Source organism: Trematomus bernacchii, unplaced genomic scaffold (genome assembly GCF_902827165.1).
Source record: "Trematomus bernacchii unplaced genomic scaffold, fTreBer1.1, whole genome shotgun sequence".
Taxonomy (NCBI): domain Eukaryota; kingdom Metazoa; phylum Chordata; class Actinopteri; order Perciformes; family Nototheniidae; genus Trematomus; species Trematomus bernacchii.
The window spans coordinates 4,974,492-4,993,732 of NW_022987973.1; the positions used below are offsets into that span (position 1 = coordinate 4,974,492).

Sequence of the window (19,241 nt, forward strand, 5' to 3'; positions counted from 1 at the left end):
GAAACCGACATTTGAATATGAACAAATAAGCAACAGCTTTCAAATACATTGTGTGGAACTAATAGTATAGCATGTCCTTCAAAACTGTAATGGTGAAAAGGTATAAAGTTGTATAACGTTAGATATTAGTATAGAACATGATATATTATATTCAGCAACATCCCATTACTGCAGCATTAAATACTCTTTACTTATTGCTAAGTCGGCTCCTTGAAATCTAAGAACATTTCAGACATGGCATGCAAGGCATATTGCACCATTCATTGCTCTATCTGGGAATTATATTAGTGAATAGTTTTATCACAAATGATAGGACGGAATGAGTCATTTAGTGAGTTTAAACTCCGTCTATAGAATGGACCGCAGATATGAAGTGGATTCTAGTACAGACGTCAGAAATGCCAGATATAACATACACCAACGAGAAAATGAATCAGCTTTTACACATTCCCTAAAAAGTTGACTTTTAGAGATGAAAGGTTTGCTGAAGACACTTTGATGATGTGGAAATTATATTATGCAATATAAGCTTGTGTTTAAACATTGAAAGGTCTTTTAAGTGCAAATATAGGATTAAGTCAGCTTGAGGATTTTTGACATCAGCCCAGCAGTATTGCTAGATATTTGGCAGCTTTTATTTTCTATTACAATCTCATGTTGTTTGCATGAGCTGGATTTGTTTCGGCATATGAACCTTTGTATTTGATGCCAATGAAAGCCATTTGAACATGAGTGAGAGAGAAAGGGATGAGAGAGCGTGCCTGAGAAAGTGTGCTTTTAGAGCGTGTTTCTGTGGTGATTTTTGGACAGAACATCAAAAACACAGCAGAGCAACAAGACAGCTTGTTCTGTTTGCATCATATCTCACACAAACACGCATACACAGCATCAATACGTTCACAACCCCTCAGAATACACATAACACAATCACACAAATGCAGCAAATCATTCATCCATCTTTTATTCTATGATGCACCACACATCCGCACCCCTTTGTAAATTGCAGCTAATGTGTATGAGAGAAAAAGCGGGGTGAGCAAAGCGACAATACAAAAGTAAAGGAGTGTGTGGGAGCAGAGGCAGATGAGGAAGACAGAAAGAGAGGCATGTGAGACAGGTACAAGAACAGATGGAAAGAAAGAAACAGAGACATTATGAGGTCAGACATTGGTCTTTCTCCAGGATATTCTCTTTTTTTTCATTTTGTCTTATTGTAGTCCCTTTATAGCAGGGGTGTCAAACTCAATTTCATCACGGGCCACATCAGCATTATGGTTGCACTCAAAGGGCCGGTTGTAACTTTAAGACTATATAAAAAGACATATATAAATATTGAATATATATAAACTAATGTATTATATTACATTATTGCCTCTGCATTGGATTAATATCAGATAGGGTAATAACTTCATAATTAACTACGTCTGAAAGCAGAAGTCTAGGGCAAATAATTGCAAGTCTCTTCAGTGAGAATGTCACAAAATGATTTAAAAAGAAAAGCCAAATTCTGGAAAAATATTGAAAGTGACATTTTGAAAAAAAAATCTATTTATGAGAAAAAGGCTAATTCTAAGAAAAAAGGCATATTTGGACAAAAAAAGTCACATTTGAGATGCATTGTGGGACATGTCGTTTATGGGCAACCTGCTTCTGTAAAGTAGCATGTAACCGTATAATAAACATATTATATTCTTTGCAAGCTCTTGTGGGGCCACAGAAAATGAAGTCGCGGGCCGGATTTGGCCCCCGGGCCTTGAGTTTGACACCCCTGCTTTATAGCATTCACCTCATTTCCATTTTATTTATTCTATCCTTCCATTCCCTTTATACTTAGTTTTTTTCTAACCATCATTATTCATCCACAGAGTTCCATTAAGACAGAGCTGGTCTAAACTGGTTTCTGTCATGTTGTCTGGTCTCATTTACATTTACATTAGGTTTTAGGCATACAGCAGATGCTCTCAGCCAGCAAAGTCTAAAACCAATGGAAGATCCCAAATATGAGCTGGACGACAATTGCAATGTGTTTTGCATTTTTGCTCTATTCTTTTTTTAGGAACAAACCAGATCATGCAGATGGATGAGAAAAGCAGGAGGGAATGAGATGAATGTGAGAACTGAAGGCAGTGTTCTTCATTAGATCGCCGCACGTGTTGGTTTTCATTTCAACAACACCATTTTTTGTCCTTTAATTTAAAAGTTTAATCTAAAACCCATTTTTTCCACAATTCCTCCCTGGAGGTTTTCATTTTTTTTAATAAAGCAAGCAAAAAGGAAAGGTACCATCATCTCGAAACTACTGATGGTATGACAAGTTTTTACACTTAAAACCTCAAGGTCCTTGGAAATGTTATACGTTTAAGACTATGGAAAAAGTTGCAAGATATATTATACATTTACATACTGTAATGTAAATATTATTTCCAATGTATTTTAATATCATGTCAGTTTTAGGTTTAATATTGATACGCGTGTCTACCTTAATGTATAAACTTTTAATGATAAATATAGCTGTCAAAATAAACAAAGTGAGGTAAAAAGGTAATATATTTTTGTAAGCATACAGTAGTATACTGAGTATTGAAAATGACTGTGCATGAGTACAAATGTTGAATTACTTTACACTCCAAATGTTTATGCTCTCTATTCACATAGAACAAAGTGTCAAATATCTCAGTGACCTCTTGCAGATGAATTTAGATCTCTGTTTGCTAAGCAGGAAGCACTTAGTAAACAGATATCAAGGTTGTTCTGCTGTGAGTATCTTCTGCATACCTTTACTTTTATTCAAAATGTTGCTATTTTTACTCCACTACATTTAACTAACTATCTCAAAGATTCAGATTAATCCAACAAACTAACATTAACAAACACATAATCATGCTTCCTGGCATCTTTTATTAGCTGCAACATTAAAAGCAACACATTATTGCATCTATAATTATAATTCAACAATAGGCCATATTATGCTGAAATGAGCCATAATGAGTTGGCTATCTTTACATTTTGTAGGCTACTTCAGTTCTTTCAGTACGTTATGATGGTAATACTTTTTGACTTTTTTTTTGTAAAATGTTACACAAAGTACGATATTTGTACAGAGTATTACAAAAAAAAAACAACTGGTACAGTATAACAACTTTTGCTTGAGTAAAACATATTCGTCTCCCACCGACCTATGAAGTTAAAACGTTGTTTTTTTAAAGAGTTATGATATTTACCGACTGCCTTTAAATGCATCTTGACTTGAGGCTTGTCAGCAGGCTTTGGCTACTGGCAGCCAGCAACGCACTTTTACGGAGAAAAACTACAAAAATAGGCGATAAAGAATGACTGAAATATAGGCTAAAGAAACACTATATAAATGTAAGTTGGTTTATTTTTATGAGAGGAAGCCGAGTTTTCTCTATTCATCGATTTAATATGTGTCTTCAACAGTTAGCTAATGTCGAGCTACGTACTGTAACGTTAGCTAAATGTGACATGCTAGGTTTGCAATACATAGTAGGCCTACATGCAAATATGTCTTTATTGGTTTAGTGAATAGAATATTTTTTAATTAATATTTGTATTCATTTCGTAAATGTAAAAACTCATAAAATGTATAGTTTAGCTATAGTGTATCTTAATTTAGCCTTGTAGTTATAATGGAAGACTTAATTCACTGTTTGTCTGAAATAATCTATGGTTGTTGACACTTCTTTTTATGAATATTATCCAATTTATAATTGGCCTACAAGAAAAACCCAGAATCCCCCCGCTTAGACAAAGTTTGACTTGTCATTGCAGGTAAAGCACAGGTGTAATTGAGAGCACTGCAAGTAGGCTTAACATGCCTGCTGTCAAATTAAAACATACTGTATATGTTGTCATATCAATACCTTTACTACGATACCTTTTAAATACATTCCAATAAATATCTCAAATACAGATTGCAAAAACGTCACAACGTCCCACTGCATCTGGACGCATTTTGCAGTATGCAAGACAGCACACTTATCTAGCTATTTTAACCGACAATCCTTTGTGCATTAGTTGAGGAAATGCTATTCCCAAATAGTATGCATAATACATGCAACAATACATACTTTGTAAGAGCTAAAGTATATACTAAAAAAAGACATCCCTAGTGGCACTTTTCTTCTCTTGTTCTTCCTTTTGACCAGCAAGGCGGTTGAGATTTGTTTATTTAGTTTTGGAGTGTTCCCTTGAGATATGTATTACAACAGGATTTTCATTATGGGGGTTTTCATTGATACTCTTTGATGAAACACTTTTTAAATCCTTAAATCGTCAGGTGGAAAAACAAAGGTGAAGGCCTTGTTTTTATATTGAGGCCTGTGTATTTTTCAAACATGATCCTGAGTCAACTGAGCAATGATCTATTTTAAAATTCAAAGGCTGCCTGCCTAATTTTGTGAATTTTCAAAAACAGATGGGGACATTTCTCACAGTTGGAGCTGCTTAAATCCTTGACAGTCATCACATGTTGAAAAATGTAAAAAAGATTTGGATGCTTGTGGTCACAATAACAAAGATGACTTTAATCCCATCTCACTTTCAGCTTACTGTAGAAAGTGATATGAGAACTGGTTTAATGTTTTACCTGTCAGCATTAATTTATGCCGTACATGTTTCAAACTGTATAAGATGTTCCTAAAGGGTGTGAAAATATCCTCTTCAAATGCACATTGCAAATGCATACTGCTAACCATATATTTGCCTTTTTCTTTCAGTAAGTCAAAGCGGTCTTGCTGGGGATGTTTGTCCAGATCCTGGAGTTCCAGAAAATGGCAAGAGGATGGGATCAACCTTCCAGTAAGTTCCCTCTATTCCAGACTTAACTGCTGTCAGTCAATCCTTGTCAAATCAAATGTATTAAACAACAAGTGCCTTAAATATTTTTGATCCTGTGACCAGCCTGTGGATCAATAATATATGCATATAGCAGGCGTGTGGTCCAGTGGGTTGAGCGTTGGTGTTCAGATCAGGGGGTCACAGGTTCAAACCCCACTGCAGTCAGCATGTCGTTGTGTCCCTGGGCAAGACACTTCACCCCAAATTGCTCCTGTGGGGATTGCCCACAGTATTGAGTATGTAAGTCGCTTTGGATAAAAGCGTCTAATAAGTGACATGTAATATAGATTCCAGACTGCAGAAATGTTCTCACCCAAAAGTATTTTCCGGCAATGGACTTACATCTGCAAACCTGGCACATACATTGTTTGGATAGGGGATGCTAACTCAATTTATGTGCATGTGGATGTTGTTCTTTTTACCAGTCAGAACAGCTTAGTTGTTGCCAGCACAATTGAGTGATAATCAAAAGGATAAGGAGAGAACCTTGTGGGCTGGTATTTTTTGACTGATTAACTGTTACCTAAGAAAATCAAATATTGCTGCAGGCTAAACAGAAATATATTTCGAAAAAACACATTATGTTTGTTGGCACAACACAGTTTACAGAGCTGTTCCCCTTCCCTGGCTTTACAAAATATGTGTATGTGCAATGGAGGAAAAAAGCTCGGTAAGCTTAGTTTAGATCTGATCATGTCACCTCATGTTTTAAAATAAGAATGTTTCTGTATGTCTAGATTATTTGGAGGTTGCAGACATTGTGGCTTAAGGGCCCAGTTCAGATTAGAAGTTATTTCTTCATAAACCACAGTTTGTTTCTGTATTTGTCTCTTCACTCATGGGCATTCTTTAACTCCCAGACGGAGTGAGTACAACTCTGTCCCAGTTCTGCTCCCAGAATTGGTCCAATTCCTCCGCCGTTTTCCATGAGACTGAAGTGTTTTCTGGTTTATACCTCATCATAACTAATGTATGTCTGTTGCGGACCTTTTGTTATAGATCCGGCTTTTTAGATGTGAACAACCTTATGTAACTAAAATCTCATATATTCCCATTTGCAGTGTTTTTTAAATCCTCATAAAGGGGAAGGCTGTTTAGTGCTCTTCAGCAGAAATTCACAACCCTCAACCTTAAAGGAAAGGACATTATTAGCTGCTATAGTTTATAACCTGCAGATACTGTACTGTATAGCACTTTCATCACACACACACACACACACACACACACACACACACACACACACACACACACACACACACACACACACACACACACACACACACACACACACACACACACACACTCAAACTAAAATTGCATAGAGCAAATGATCTGGGCAGCCTGTCCAGAGACCCACTGTTAACCATCAGCATTTAACCATTTTCATTACTTACAGTATGACCCTCCTGGAGGTTTAAAGGGTCATTACCTATAAAAGGGTTATAAACGGAGAATGGGAAGTCATTTTTAAAAAGCAGAATCTTTGCCAATAAACAAGGACTTGGTGGTCATGGGGATTTTAAATGATTCACTCCATGGTGTCTGCCATCTTATCAGTACAAAGAAAGACATTATTTCATTTAGTCAGGAGTGAGCAATTATAAAATGATCACCTCTCCCTATGACTCAACCACTTAGCATCAGTGGCGGCTAAATTGCGTATATGTTTTTCTCGTTATTGTCAGAGAATCAAAACGGGCATTACTATTTTACCTTTTTATGATACATTTTTCAGGCCAAAAAAAACCTCTAAAGGATAATCATCTTTTAATCTCCAGCTCATGGTGTGTTCTCTACCATTAGCAACTTTGACTGCACAAACTCTGCGGGACTATTAGTGGAGTTTAGTGGAGTCTGAGTTAGTGAAAAGTCATTACCTCAGTGTGTGTGCACGTTTGTGTGTTTATCTCTGAGCGTGTGCCAGTTTGTATGCATGTTGGCATGGATGTGGTTGGTGTGTGTAACAGGTTTGTATGTAATCATCATTAAGCTTTGAGGAGCAGGAACTGGAACAGAGTTGGGGTGTGATGAAGTAAAACAGGAGAAATAGAGAGAGAGAACATTGCTGCAGAGATAACAAAAGAGTTGTCACTGTTGGGCAGTGCAGAACTGCGTGTGGCTGTCACTTAGTGTGTCACGGCAGTTTGGATTCACTGACTTCCACATACACAACTGCAGCAGAAAGGTTTTTAGTTCTTTTCTCGGAAATAGAGATAACAACAAAGTTTTCTTTCCTGTAATTGTAAATTTCACAGTATGCGTCTGGATGGGAGTTATTTTCAGTGTCATCAGCGTCGCCGAAGTAGCAGAAGCTGTAAAGTGAATGACCCAACTCTCCGTGACAAAGGCACTAACTGAGAGATTTGGCCAGGCAGTGAAACTCTACAGTGTTTAACAACAGGGTGGAGCCTCTGAACACCCAGAACCCTACGTAGGAAATGTTTGGCCAGGTGGTAGACTGTGGTGTGCATCAGCGGGGTGGAGACATTAAGCTTTGCAGATAAGACACCATGCAGTCTTCCACTCAGATGGTTGAATGTCCCTCTCGCGAGGTAGACAGCGGGGTGTTGGAGAAAATGAGAAAACAGGAATGATAAGAGCAAATGATGAGAGGCGAGGCCAGATAAGTGAAAAAGGGAAAGAATGAACCAATAAAAGGAAAGAAAATCGGTCATTGAGAAAAAGGCATAAGTGATAAAAGATAAAGCGTCTTACATTAAGAGAGGAATTATAGATCCTAATTGGGTCATCTGTGGAGACAGATTTGTTCCACAGGGATCTAAAAGCCACTGCATCATTAATATCACGGCCATCATTCATACATTACTTCTACAATTATCTTCCTTCTCAGTTCTCTTAAGACATAACCCTGGATGGAGTGTAAGAGGTCTCTAAAAGTGTGACAATATCACCCTTTATGAGGCAGTGAGTGCTAGATTTTATAGAGTTTCTACTGTTTTTTTGACACGTGTTGTTCCTGTTGTGTCTCCTTATATAGAATTGGATCCAGCGTCCAGTTCAGCTGTGATGACAGCTATGTACTACAAGGATCTAAAAGTATCACCTGTCAGCGAGTCACTGACACACTGGCTGCCTGGAGTGACCACAGACCAATCTGCAGAAGTAAGTTTCACCTGTCATTCCCTCTGAAACTCTTATGACTAGGTGTCAATGCATTAGAGTTTGAGCTTGTTCATACAATAGGTTCATGTCCACCCACAGCTTAAGGACGTGTCTTTCAAAGCACGCCAGCTGCTCCGTATCGATTTGCATTGAGTCTATTTTTGTTTGGATTGTATAATGTGTGCATAAAGCAACTATGTATACTTTTACATAGCATCATTGATAACAACGTTGCCCCACATCAATAAAATAGGACAAATAACAGATGTATATTTATTTACATATACATATTCATACAGCGATGCTTTTCTTAAGGACACACAGCATACAGTTAGAATAAGCCAGGAATGAAACCATCAACCCTGATGTTAAGCTATTATCCCCCAAGAGGTCCAGGGGGTCAAAATGAGGGTAGCTGATACTATACTTGCATGTTCACCATCAGGCAGGAGCATGTCACGTAAATGCAACTTCATGACATGAAATGTGCTTCTAATAGTTTTTGGTTATTAGTGGACTCTCATGGCAGGAATGTGTAAGCTTTATTAAAGTTTGGCCACACAAAGGGTGTTAGTCGGATAGATGCATTGTTAGTTTTCCTTTCTTCAGGGGATTTGTTGATCATAATAAAAGGATAAACAAAGTCCACCTATGCTATGGTGTTTACTGCTGCCTGAGATCCCTGTGCTGTTGTTCCAAAGCCACAAATCCCTGATGTCTAACCCCTGTTCACCTTCAATTATCAGCCTGGACACTGAAACAGTCACACGGTCCCTGTCTGAGCTCCTCTGCTCAGGAGGGTTGAAAGGTTCAGAGCATACAATAGCTGAGAGCTCTCCATGCAAAGTCATTACAAAACTTAGAAATACAAATAAACCAGTTGGTTTTAAACATACTATATTAAACCCAATAGACTTGATTCATGTTAAATGCCTCTAAATATTTTCAATGTTGCAGTGAATATTTAGTGCTTCAATACTTACATCTGGCTCCAGACCTTTGATTCACTGCCCATATTTCTGACGTTTCAGCATTTAAATGAATCCTTTTGCTCAATGATGGCTGTTTCCATTGTAGGAAAAATGTTTTTAGCTTTGAGGTAGTTGAGCATAGAAAGCAGGAATGGTCCCAAATGTTTTTATATAACTTACAAAAAGAACAAGTCTAAAATAGGATTTTTTTATTTGATCCATTTAAAAATGGTTAGAAAACAAACTGCTCTCAGCTCATACTACACACACACACTAAGTTGTGTGTCAACTAAAATGGATAGAAATGTAAGCCTGGACAAACACATGCAATCCGGATCCCCATGTTTAAAAGAGGCGTGTGGCGCAGTGGATAGAGCCTTGGTGTTGGGATCAGGAGGTCACAGGTTCAAACCCCACTGCAGTCAGCATGTCGTTGTGTCCCTGGGCAAGATACTTCACCCCAAATTGCTCCTGTGGGGATTGCCCACAGTATTGAGTGTGTAAGTCACTTTGGAAAAAAGCGTCTAATAAGTAACATGTAATGTTAAAGCATTTAGAGTAAAATACATGTAACTAACCCCTCCTTTGTTGTTTAATCTGTACATGGATGATCTGTCTAGGAAACTGAACTTGTGTAAAACTGGCTGTGTCATCGGTGATACTAACTGTTGTCAACCACCTTATGTACGCAGATGATTTAGTCATCTTTTCCCCGTACAGTGCAGGCTTACAAGAGCTTCTGAGGATTTGTTCCCAGTATGGCATTGATTTTAATATTAAGTATAACGCCAAGAAGAGTAGCATCATGATTGTGCGAAGTAAAGAGGATAAAAAGGCTGTATTTCCTCATTTTATTCTCAGTAGCAACATTCTTCTTGTGTGCAGTGAGATTAAGTACCTTGGTCATTATATCTCTGATGATCTCACAGGTGACAAAGACATCCATAGACAACACTGCAAACTGTATGCCCAGGCAAACATATTAATGCGGAAATGTAACAAGTGCTCTGTAGATGTCAAGGTATCACTTTTTAAAGCTTTCTGTACACCAGTGTACACGGCTCACCTGTGGAGTAACTACTGTACAAGGCTAGCAGCATGCAAAAACTAAAAGTTGCATACAATGATGCTTTACGGTTGCTGGTGAGGGTACCAAGATGGCACAGTGCCAGCCAGCTGTTTGTTAACTTGGGGGTACCTACCTGTCAAGCCCTTTTAAGAAATGTAATGTACAAATTCATGTGTCGCCTGGAAGAGTCAGACAATCATGTTATCTCGATTTTAATTAACCCTGTGAAGAGTTCTACTCGGTTCTCTTCCATGATTTGGAGACATTGGCGCAACAGCCTCTACAGACAGTGAGCATGTGTGGCTAGCTGTAATTGGACTGATTTGATGTTTTTCATCTGTTTTTTTGTTTAGCTTTTTAATCTTATTTATTGTTGTGTATTTTGTCATTTTGTATGTGATATGGACCTTGAGTCTGAAATAAAGATTGAATAGCTACATCTACAGTACTGACATTATGGAAGATGGGCCTGGGTATTTTATTTTGCTGGCATTTTATAAAAGTTTACTATCTTTGAAAACACAGTGAATGGTATCAAAGTAATTGACATGGTGTTGTTTGTTGATGTTTTGAAATCATGATTCAATTTCTGACTGAATGGCTGAGTGACTAAATACATAACAGTGTGAGTGTCAGAGCAATGATGCAGGGGCTCTCAATACCCGCATGTTTACTGACAATACCCTGTTGGGTTTAATACTTCACAATAAAAAGGCAGACAGAGAGCATACACACCAAAGTGTGTGTGCACACAACACACACTTGCATTGACAGCAAGTGTCCGAAGGACAATGTCACACACACTTCATAGTTGCAACAGTATTCGCCTTGAGCTGTGGGTGTGTTTGACGGACAGGAAGTCCCTGTGCTCAGACACACACTATAGGGTCCCTGTCAGATTGTATTATAGTAAGAGTGTGTGGTTGGGTGTTTGTGTCTGTATGTCTGTGACTGCAGGAATCTGCCTGCCTCCATGATACTGGCTACTCTTGTCAGAAAGAGACAGTCGATGACGGCAGAGTGAAACAGTCAGAGATGGAAGGACATGATGATATTGCGATGATATGATAGGTGACCCTGACCTAATGTTAGGGTTTGTTAGTGTAAGTGAAAAACAATTACTTCTACTCCTACTGATAGTATGAATCCTCAAGGATAAAATACATTTCACTACATTTAAGAAAAATAATATGACAATTGATCAAGGCTATTCCCTAATGGAAGAGTGGGTTCTTGTGCCATTGAATCAAATGACTACAGTATCTAATTTTAAATTATTTCTGTTTGTGTATGAATCACAGAATACTATCATAGCATTTTTGAAATGATGACTGCATGTAGCTTTCTAGTGTATTTTTTAATTCAAGATTTAGCACATTTGTTTTCGTATTGAGTCTAATCATTGCCATTGGCTTCCTTACGCATTTGTTTTTAGCAAAAACTGCACACTCTCTGTCCAGCATGTCCAGCATTAAAGCTGAATAAAAGTTGTCAGGTGATTGGTAATTAGATTTAAGTATTGAGTAAAATACACTTATCCCTAACATTAGCTAGTGCAGTAACAGTTGTTGACTGCGTGGATTTCACTCAGTATGCATTACATTTCATATTCCTTCATAAAGTGTTAAAGCAGATTCAGAAAGTATGTATGTTTTTTCTAACTGTGGAACAACTTATGTTGTTACTTCAGAAACTACAGAAGGGTACATTTTAGATGTAAAAAGTGATTTTTCAGTATGACACAACACAGCAGAACTGTACAAATAAAGTATTATGTTTGACATTGATTTATGCCTTGACATTTTCCACATCAAACATTGGTAATTATGGATAGGAATAAATACACCGAGAGAAAAGTGAGCGCCAAAAGAGAAAGAGAGAGAAGAAAAGAGGCGGTCAAAGAGGCAGGCAGAGGTTAAAGTCCCTACACTGTGGCTCTGCGGGTGTATTGTGTTCTCTGGTGTGATCTCTCTCCTGGGATTCAAACCCATGAGCCTCTCTCATTCTCTGCTGAGACTTTAATGTTAATTAGAAGCTGGTCTTTGGGATGAATCGCCATGAATGTGTTCCTGTGTGTCCTTGTGCATGTGTGTGTGTGTGTGTGTGTGTGTGTGTGTGTGTGTGTGTGTACCTGTGTGTGTATCACAGTGTGTTTCAGCTCTCTTTTCTAATTAACAGGCAGATCAGTCATCGGAGGTCCTCTTCTCCCCCCTCTCTCCCGTGGTATTTTCTATGCCTCTGTCTCTGTCCTGCCTCTTGCCCTCCCTCCTTTCATTTCTCTTCTCTCCCTTTCCTCACATTATAATCTTTCACCCTCTCTACTCTCTCTTTCCGTCTCTTTCCAACCTCTCTCCTTCACGTCTCTTCACTTTGTCTCTCAACCTTTCTGTATTTGCAAACTTCCTTGCTCTATTATTTAAACTCATCTCTGTCTTACTCCTCACCCCGACTATTATTCTGTATTATGTCCTTTTTAGTCTCCGATGCTTTTTCCTATATGTCATGGCCCTTCGCCTCCATATAATGGCAGTGATCGCCTCCAGCTAACTCATTATATAGATAAAGGGCAGATATATGACCAGTTAAACTTCCTCCCAATGCAGACCGTGCTGGTTGTCTAAAGCTGAGTGGAAATACCAAGAAAGCATTTAAATATAACTGTGAATCTTGAAAAAGGTTTTTTTATGGGTACTTTTTGGCAAAAATGTCTCTTTAAGACATTAACACATGGGTGACTTTATGAGGAACTGAACGCAAGACATATTAGTATCAAATAGGACAAGATCAATATGGATAAATAAAGCTCTAGGAAAGATATTATAGAAAAATGCTGTTGAAAAAGACAACCTGGAGACGCTGCAGGATCAAAGGTATCAAAAGCAGAGTGAACATAACTATTATCAAAAATAGTTACATTATATTGTTAGTATGTTGTGCTATTGCTAAACAAAAGCTATTGAATGAATTGCTATACAATTCTAGTACAGATATACTTTAAATGGACCAACATATAATAATCCAGTTGACCTGTCCATCCCTTGTCTTAACCATTAAGACAGCTCCCTTGGATTGTCCTTTAGCAGATATTAAGTTATGTGTTGTTTATTATTGCAACATTATTCAGAGAGAAGCCTCACATCTTAAGAGTAGACGATGTCGGACCTCATCCTGGTTTGTAGTTTTCTAATTTGCTGTTGTTTTCTTTTGGGATCATCGTGACCTTCAATTATTTAAAAGACCTTGTTTGCTTGACCAGACATGGCCTGATAGACAACATATGACCATGCAATATGTTGTTCTAATCAAACCCCTGATACTTGCTGATATTTGTCATCAGACCACAGCCCACAGTGTTTTCTTCAACTGCACCAGGGGTTTTGTTATGGCTTTTTATTTTTGTATCAATATAAAATATGTCTTTTCTCTCTCAGAAATCACTCTGTGCACTTCTGGATCTCATGATATTTTCATTGTTTGTGCAATTTGATTCAGTTCCTAGAATAATCCCTTGTTTCTCCTGTTCTCTGCAGCATGAACTTTTATTCAATGTTATTATATACATATAATATTGGATTTTCAACTGTTTGTTAAGTAAATTGATTTTTCCAAGTAACATGTTTAACCATTTTCTGATTTCTTTTGTAGACTACATGTAAAAATGTAATCAGTTCAATCTCACTAGCTGCTGGTATTTGTCCAAAAACCTACGTAAGGAAGATGCGGAAAGACATTGTGATTGATTTGATTTCAGGACATTTTAAATATTTGGTTCAATGACAGTATTGATTATTTTAGATGTGTTCCCCATATATGTATAACTGATGACTGTATACTGTTTGCACTTGTATGTAGGTCCAACTAAATGTCCAAATTCAGTGTCCAAATGCCACAGTGTCAGTTTTGGTCACATTGAACCTTTTTCGTCCGTCGCTGGCCCACTCTCCCTCTGTCCCTTCTCTTAACAGGAACAAGGCCATTTCCAATCTGAGTGTAATTTTTGATTACCCCATTAATCTCTTTTAAAACTCTGTCTTTCTTTTGCTTTCTTCCTTTGTAGCTCGTACCTGTGGCAGCAATCTAAGGGGGCCCAAAGGGGTCATAACTTCGCCTAACTACCCTGTTCAATATGAGAACAACGCACACTGTGTGTGGGTCATCAGTGCAATGGACTCTGAGAAGGTGAGCTCATTTTCATTACTTTATTTCTCCATTGTTTTAACAGGCATTTCAATAAAAAAGGTAATTATAATCTGGCGTGGGGGAAATAAATCTTCTATACTGTACCTTGAATTTGGGGAGGCTGTGGCTCAGTGGGATAGTGGGCGCAGTGTCATACTTCCTGAATGAAAAGTAATCTATAATATTAGACATATGAAGAAGTTAAACTTTAAACATCCATGACTTAAACAGATAAACCAGGATAAAAGCCACATAGTTGCACCTGCAAGGTGAATACAGAACAGATGGTAAAAAAACAAAAAAAAACTACAGAGTGTTTGAATTCGTACATTAACAGGTTTATTATATCACTGCCCCGTATAAAGGTCCTTACACACCAAGCCAATTTCGGCCGTGGATAGATGTCTGGCCGCCAATGAGCGTCCTGTCGCCCTACTCAGATTAGTGTGTCCCGCCCGGTGCGACTGTTGGCCAAGACGCAGGAGACGTGAGGCGACACAACAGTCGGGTCCGTCGGGACGTGTTCTTTGGTGTCAGATTGGTGTGTAGGGGCCTTAAGACACGAGTGGATCTGACTTTAATTACATTTGAGTGTTTCTTCAACTTAACGTGTTGCTTAAAATAATATTTTAGCATACAGTATGTGACAATGTAAGTGTTGCACGGCCAGATACGGCTCGAGAAGCTGACTCGGATAAGGAAATATGATTGATGATGTGATATGAATGATAATGGGACACATCGATGTCTGCACTCACAGTGTCACGGACTGTACGGAATGTTACTTTGATCCGGTTACTTATGTTGGGGCAGATATTTAAGTAAGCTTTCTTAACGCTAATGTTATAATAGTCAGATTGATTTGAAGATGGGAGGTGCTCCGGAGCAGGTTTGGTGTTCAGCATAAGTTACCATGGAGATCTACCCCGGTAAGAAGTGAACCAGCGTCGACTGGAAACCCAGAGTTAACCCTGAAGTTACCTCGCTAAGCGAAAATCCTGCTTCGTAGTACAGGGCACAGGCCATGCTGTAAGACGTGGTTTATTTTTTTAGGCTTCCTTTTTAGTTTTCCTGCTGTTTTTTCTAAATTCTGTTTCCATTGCTGAGCTCATGATCACCCCATCTCCCCAATTGTATGCAGTGAACTTTGTTGTTGAGTAGTTGTCTTAAAGATATAAATGTTTCATATACCTGAGGTACATAACTCAAATGTCTCTGTCTGCAGTTTAGCTCAAGGTAGTATGTTTAGTCTTCATGTGTCATCACATACTCTGTCTGAACTTCTTCTCCTCTTGCCCACTTCCTGCTCTCTGGTCTTTACTTCTGCTTGCCTCACATCTCCATCCTGTATTCTCTATACTTTACTTCAGCTCTCTCCCTCTGCTCTGCTCGCCACTCATCTACTTTCTCCTTATATCATCTTCTTTCCTCTTTTCAATTTTATTTGCCTAAAATGTTAAGTTTGAAGATGCTGAAAGTAGAGAAAGCGCAAAGCATAAGTAGAGCAAGATGGCACTGAGCTAGCTGAAAACTACAGAGAAAAAGAGAGTGGAAAAGTAGAGGGGAAAATTGCTGGCTGAATGTTCAGATAGCCACTTCACTATTAACAAGTGAGCACCAGGAAGAGAGCAAAGGGAACAAGTGTGAATGTCCAAGCAAGTACTTGACATGTGGCATTGAGGTTTTCTCTAAAGATGGATGGAAATGGAGTATACTCACCTCAGAGCCTCTGAGTGAGTAGGATGGAGAAATGCTGAGATATAATTGAGTAGAGAGAAAACAAAATGGGCTTTTGTGCTCTCTTCTGTGTCTCTCTGACCTTGATAGAGAGACATGGCAACATGCTGCTGTGACCAAGTTTCACCAGAGTGTAGAGTAGATGTATCTAACCATCTAATCATGTCTCTGCACTTTAGGTGGAGATTTGATACTTTTTCCAGACCGGTTAATTGCCGGAAATTACTTGTCTGCATCTTTAAAAACAATTTGGAAGTGACATTAGACGTGTAGCTTTTGTCTTCCAAAAAATCATAGCCACAGGTAACTCTTTAAAATAGACACCATTGCTTTTTTTCCATCATGACCAATTTGCAATATATTATTAGTGGTAGTGCTTGATTTTAGATATGTGTGTGTGTGTGTGTGTGTGTGTGTGTGTGTGTGTGTGTGTGTGTGTGTGTGTGTGCTGTGTTGTGTGTGTGTGTGTGTGTGTGTGTGTGTGTGTGTGGGTGTGTGTGTTGTGTGTGTGTGTGTGTGTGGTGTGTGTGTGTGTGTGTGTGTGTGTGTGTGTGTGTGTGTGTGTGTGTGTTGTGTGTGTGTGTGTGTGTGTGTGTGTCTGCCTCTGTGGGTGTATGTGTGTTACAAGGGGTTTTAAGAAAAATATAATACAATTGAGTATAATAGATTCACATAGCCTATAGCTTATGACAGATGGAATGCATTTGATCTGTTTTGTGTACCGTGTGTGTGTGCGCGTGTGTGTGTACGTTTAAAATGCTTGAGGTTTTAGAGCACTTTAAGAATGTGCTATAATGACAGATTATCAGCTACTACAGCTGCTGGCATTTGCAGAATGTCACTATCTACATCCACAGAGGGAGAGACAAGGACAGAGGCAAACAAGAGGATAAAGACTGTTAGAGACTAGACTAGACTGGAGTAGAGTGGAATAGGAAATAATGGATTATAATCTAAATTGGCACATTGAATAAAATGCCCAATCCATTTTACAATGCATGCACTATATACTCATGTGTTGAACACTTGTGTAGCTTTACTGATATTCTCCTTTGACAACAAATGAATGTATGAGGTGTAATCCTTCTTATTCCACCACTTTACGGTTCACAGAGGTTTCAAATGTAAGATAAATAGCTTAGAAAGTCCACACAAATGTAAATTTTTTTGTTTTTTTTAGGTAAATGCTTAAAGGTCCCATGTCATGCTTTTCCAGTTAGTACCCGTCCCCTTGTGTGTTATGTAGCTTTTTCTGCATGTAAACGGTCTGCAAAGTCACAAACCCTCAAAGTACACCCTGTAGCGAGTAAAACTCTAACACAGAAAATACCTGTCTATGCTGCCCCAGAACGCCTCGTTGGAGATTTTCTTTTTCCATTTTTTTCTTCCGGGAACCAAGTGACGATCCAAATGGACCAATTGTTCCAAATGGACCAATCCGCGGAGCTCCTCACACACACACACACACACACACACACTCAGCCAGCCTTATTTTTCTCAGCTGCAGCCCCGCAGATTTCTCAGCCTGAGACAGCGGGATACGGCGAGGCCCGGCCCGGGCCCGGTCCGAGCACACACACAGACCCACAGCGAGGCTGCGGGTGTGTGTGTGTGCTCCGGCCGAGCTCGGGCTGTCCGCTCCAGCAGCGAGCCCCGCAACACGGCACCCAGACCCCACGCAGCATTCTCAACTGTTTGTCATTACTGGTGTCATTTTCTGGTTGCAAAAGCCATTGTAACACATAATCACTGATGTTCCGCTGTAACGGTGGTGGACTCATCAGAACAGAGTGGGCGAGCTGACCAATCAGAGCACACTGGGCTCATAGGGAGGGGGGGCAGAAGCTCCAACAAGCCGTTTAGGACAGAGAGTGAATACACATGCTATACAGAGATGCTGTATGAGAAACCAATGTGATTTTGGAACATTGAACAATTTAAATCTATTCTAGTAGACCTCGACAATGGAATTATAATCAGTAGAAATGGCCATGACATGGGACCTTTAAGGTTACTTTGACATTGACATACCTTGTTGCCATAATGTTCTTTAAACCAAGTGGCACTTTAAAGGATGACAAATGCAGTGAATGCACCTTGACATGTCAGCCTGCACTCTTTATTGAGAAGAAAGCAAACAAGAACTTTGTTATTATTTCTTATTACCACTTATATACGACAACATTTAAAATGTTCACAGCAGATCAGTGAACAACAAAACAGTATGGATTTTTTACATTTTACCTTTAAACCTTTGTAATTATGATTTGAATAAATACAAAGAAAACTAAATAGTTTAGTATTTCTTTCTACTGTTTGTAGATTTTACCAATCTATTTTTTATTTCTTAAAGGTAGGGTAGGTACGTTTGAGAAACCGGCTCGAGATACACTTTTTGTTATATTCCATGGAATGCTCTTAACATCCCGATAGCAATGAATATCTTAAGTGCTTTGACAAAAAATCCATAAAAAAATGTCATCTGTGGAAGCAGTAGTACTGTAAAAAGCACGACCAATCATTTTAGCCAAATTTTGGCTAAAATAACTGGGTGGCCTACCTGCCTGTCAGCCTTCCATCTGTGCACAAACTTATCTCGTGCCCTCATTGGTCATGTGCACGTTCGTGTGTGATGGAGGAGGGGCTCTGTAAGGAAGTGGCAGATTTTCTCCGGTTGTGTATTTTCAAATTCTAGCGATCTCGAGCCGGTTTCTCAAACTTACCTACCCCACCTTTAATATTGGTTACTCTTATATTATTTTCTACATATTTCCACTTTTCACTTGACATGGATTTTGTCCAAATGAAATGTCTTAAAAGATCAAAATATAAAGTTTATAATAAAAAAAACAATAAACCTAAACTGAGATGTATTCTCAAATAAGCGTCATCTACTGTCTAGGAATGTCCTTAATGTCTAGGAATTGTTTTTAAATACTTAATCAGCATTTCCATCTTTATGATCTCATCTCTTTATTTGGACATGCATCTGTTTTAAAGGGCCTTAACTTGTTTTTAGTCAACCTCTTCAATAAGCATGTCTTCCTTTAGTAAAATACATCTTTCCACTTAAAATGGATCTTTCTTCATAGTTATTTTGTTATGGCCTTTTCTGGTCAGTTAGAGAGAAACGCAGCGAGATAGAAGAAGATATTTCAAAGGACTGAATCAAAATGAATAACTGTGATTTCTTTAGACCTTTCTTTTTTTCTCTGAATCTCAGACCCATTGTCTCCTCTCCTCCTTCTCTCCCTTGCCTCTGACTGACTATTATTCCAGATGACTTCTTTCATCAATAACATGCC

The 19,241-nt window shown here is 38.6% G+C and overlaps 1 protein-coding gene across 1 annotated transcript in view; it reads left to right on the top strand.

The window, feature by feature from the left end:
- LOC117471385 (CUB and sushi domain-containing protein 1-like) overlaps positions 1–19,241 on the top strand; it is a 385,022-nt gene that overhangs the window by 218,866 nt on the left and 146,915 nt on the right. The window contains exons 8-10 of the mRNA XM_034116353.1: positions 4,737–4,818; positions 7,856–7,980; positions 14,078–14,199. Coding sequence (XP_033972244.1) covers positions 4,737–4,818; positions 7,856–7,980; positions 14,078–14,199 — 329 coding nt within the window. The remainder of the gene's footprint in view (positions 1–4,736; positions 4,819–7,855; positions 7,981–14,077; positions 14,200–19,241) is intronic.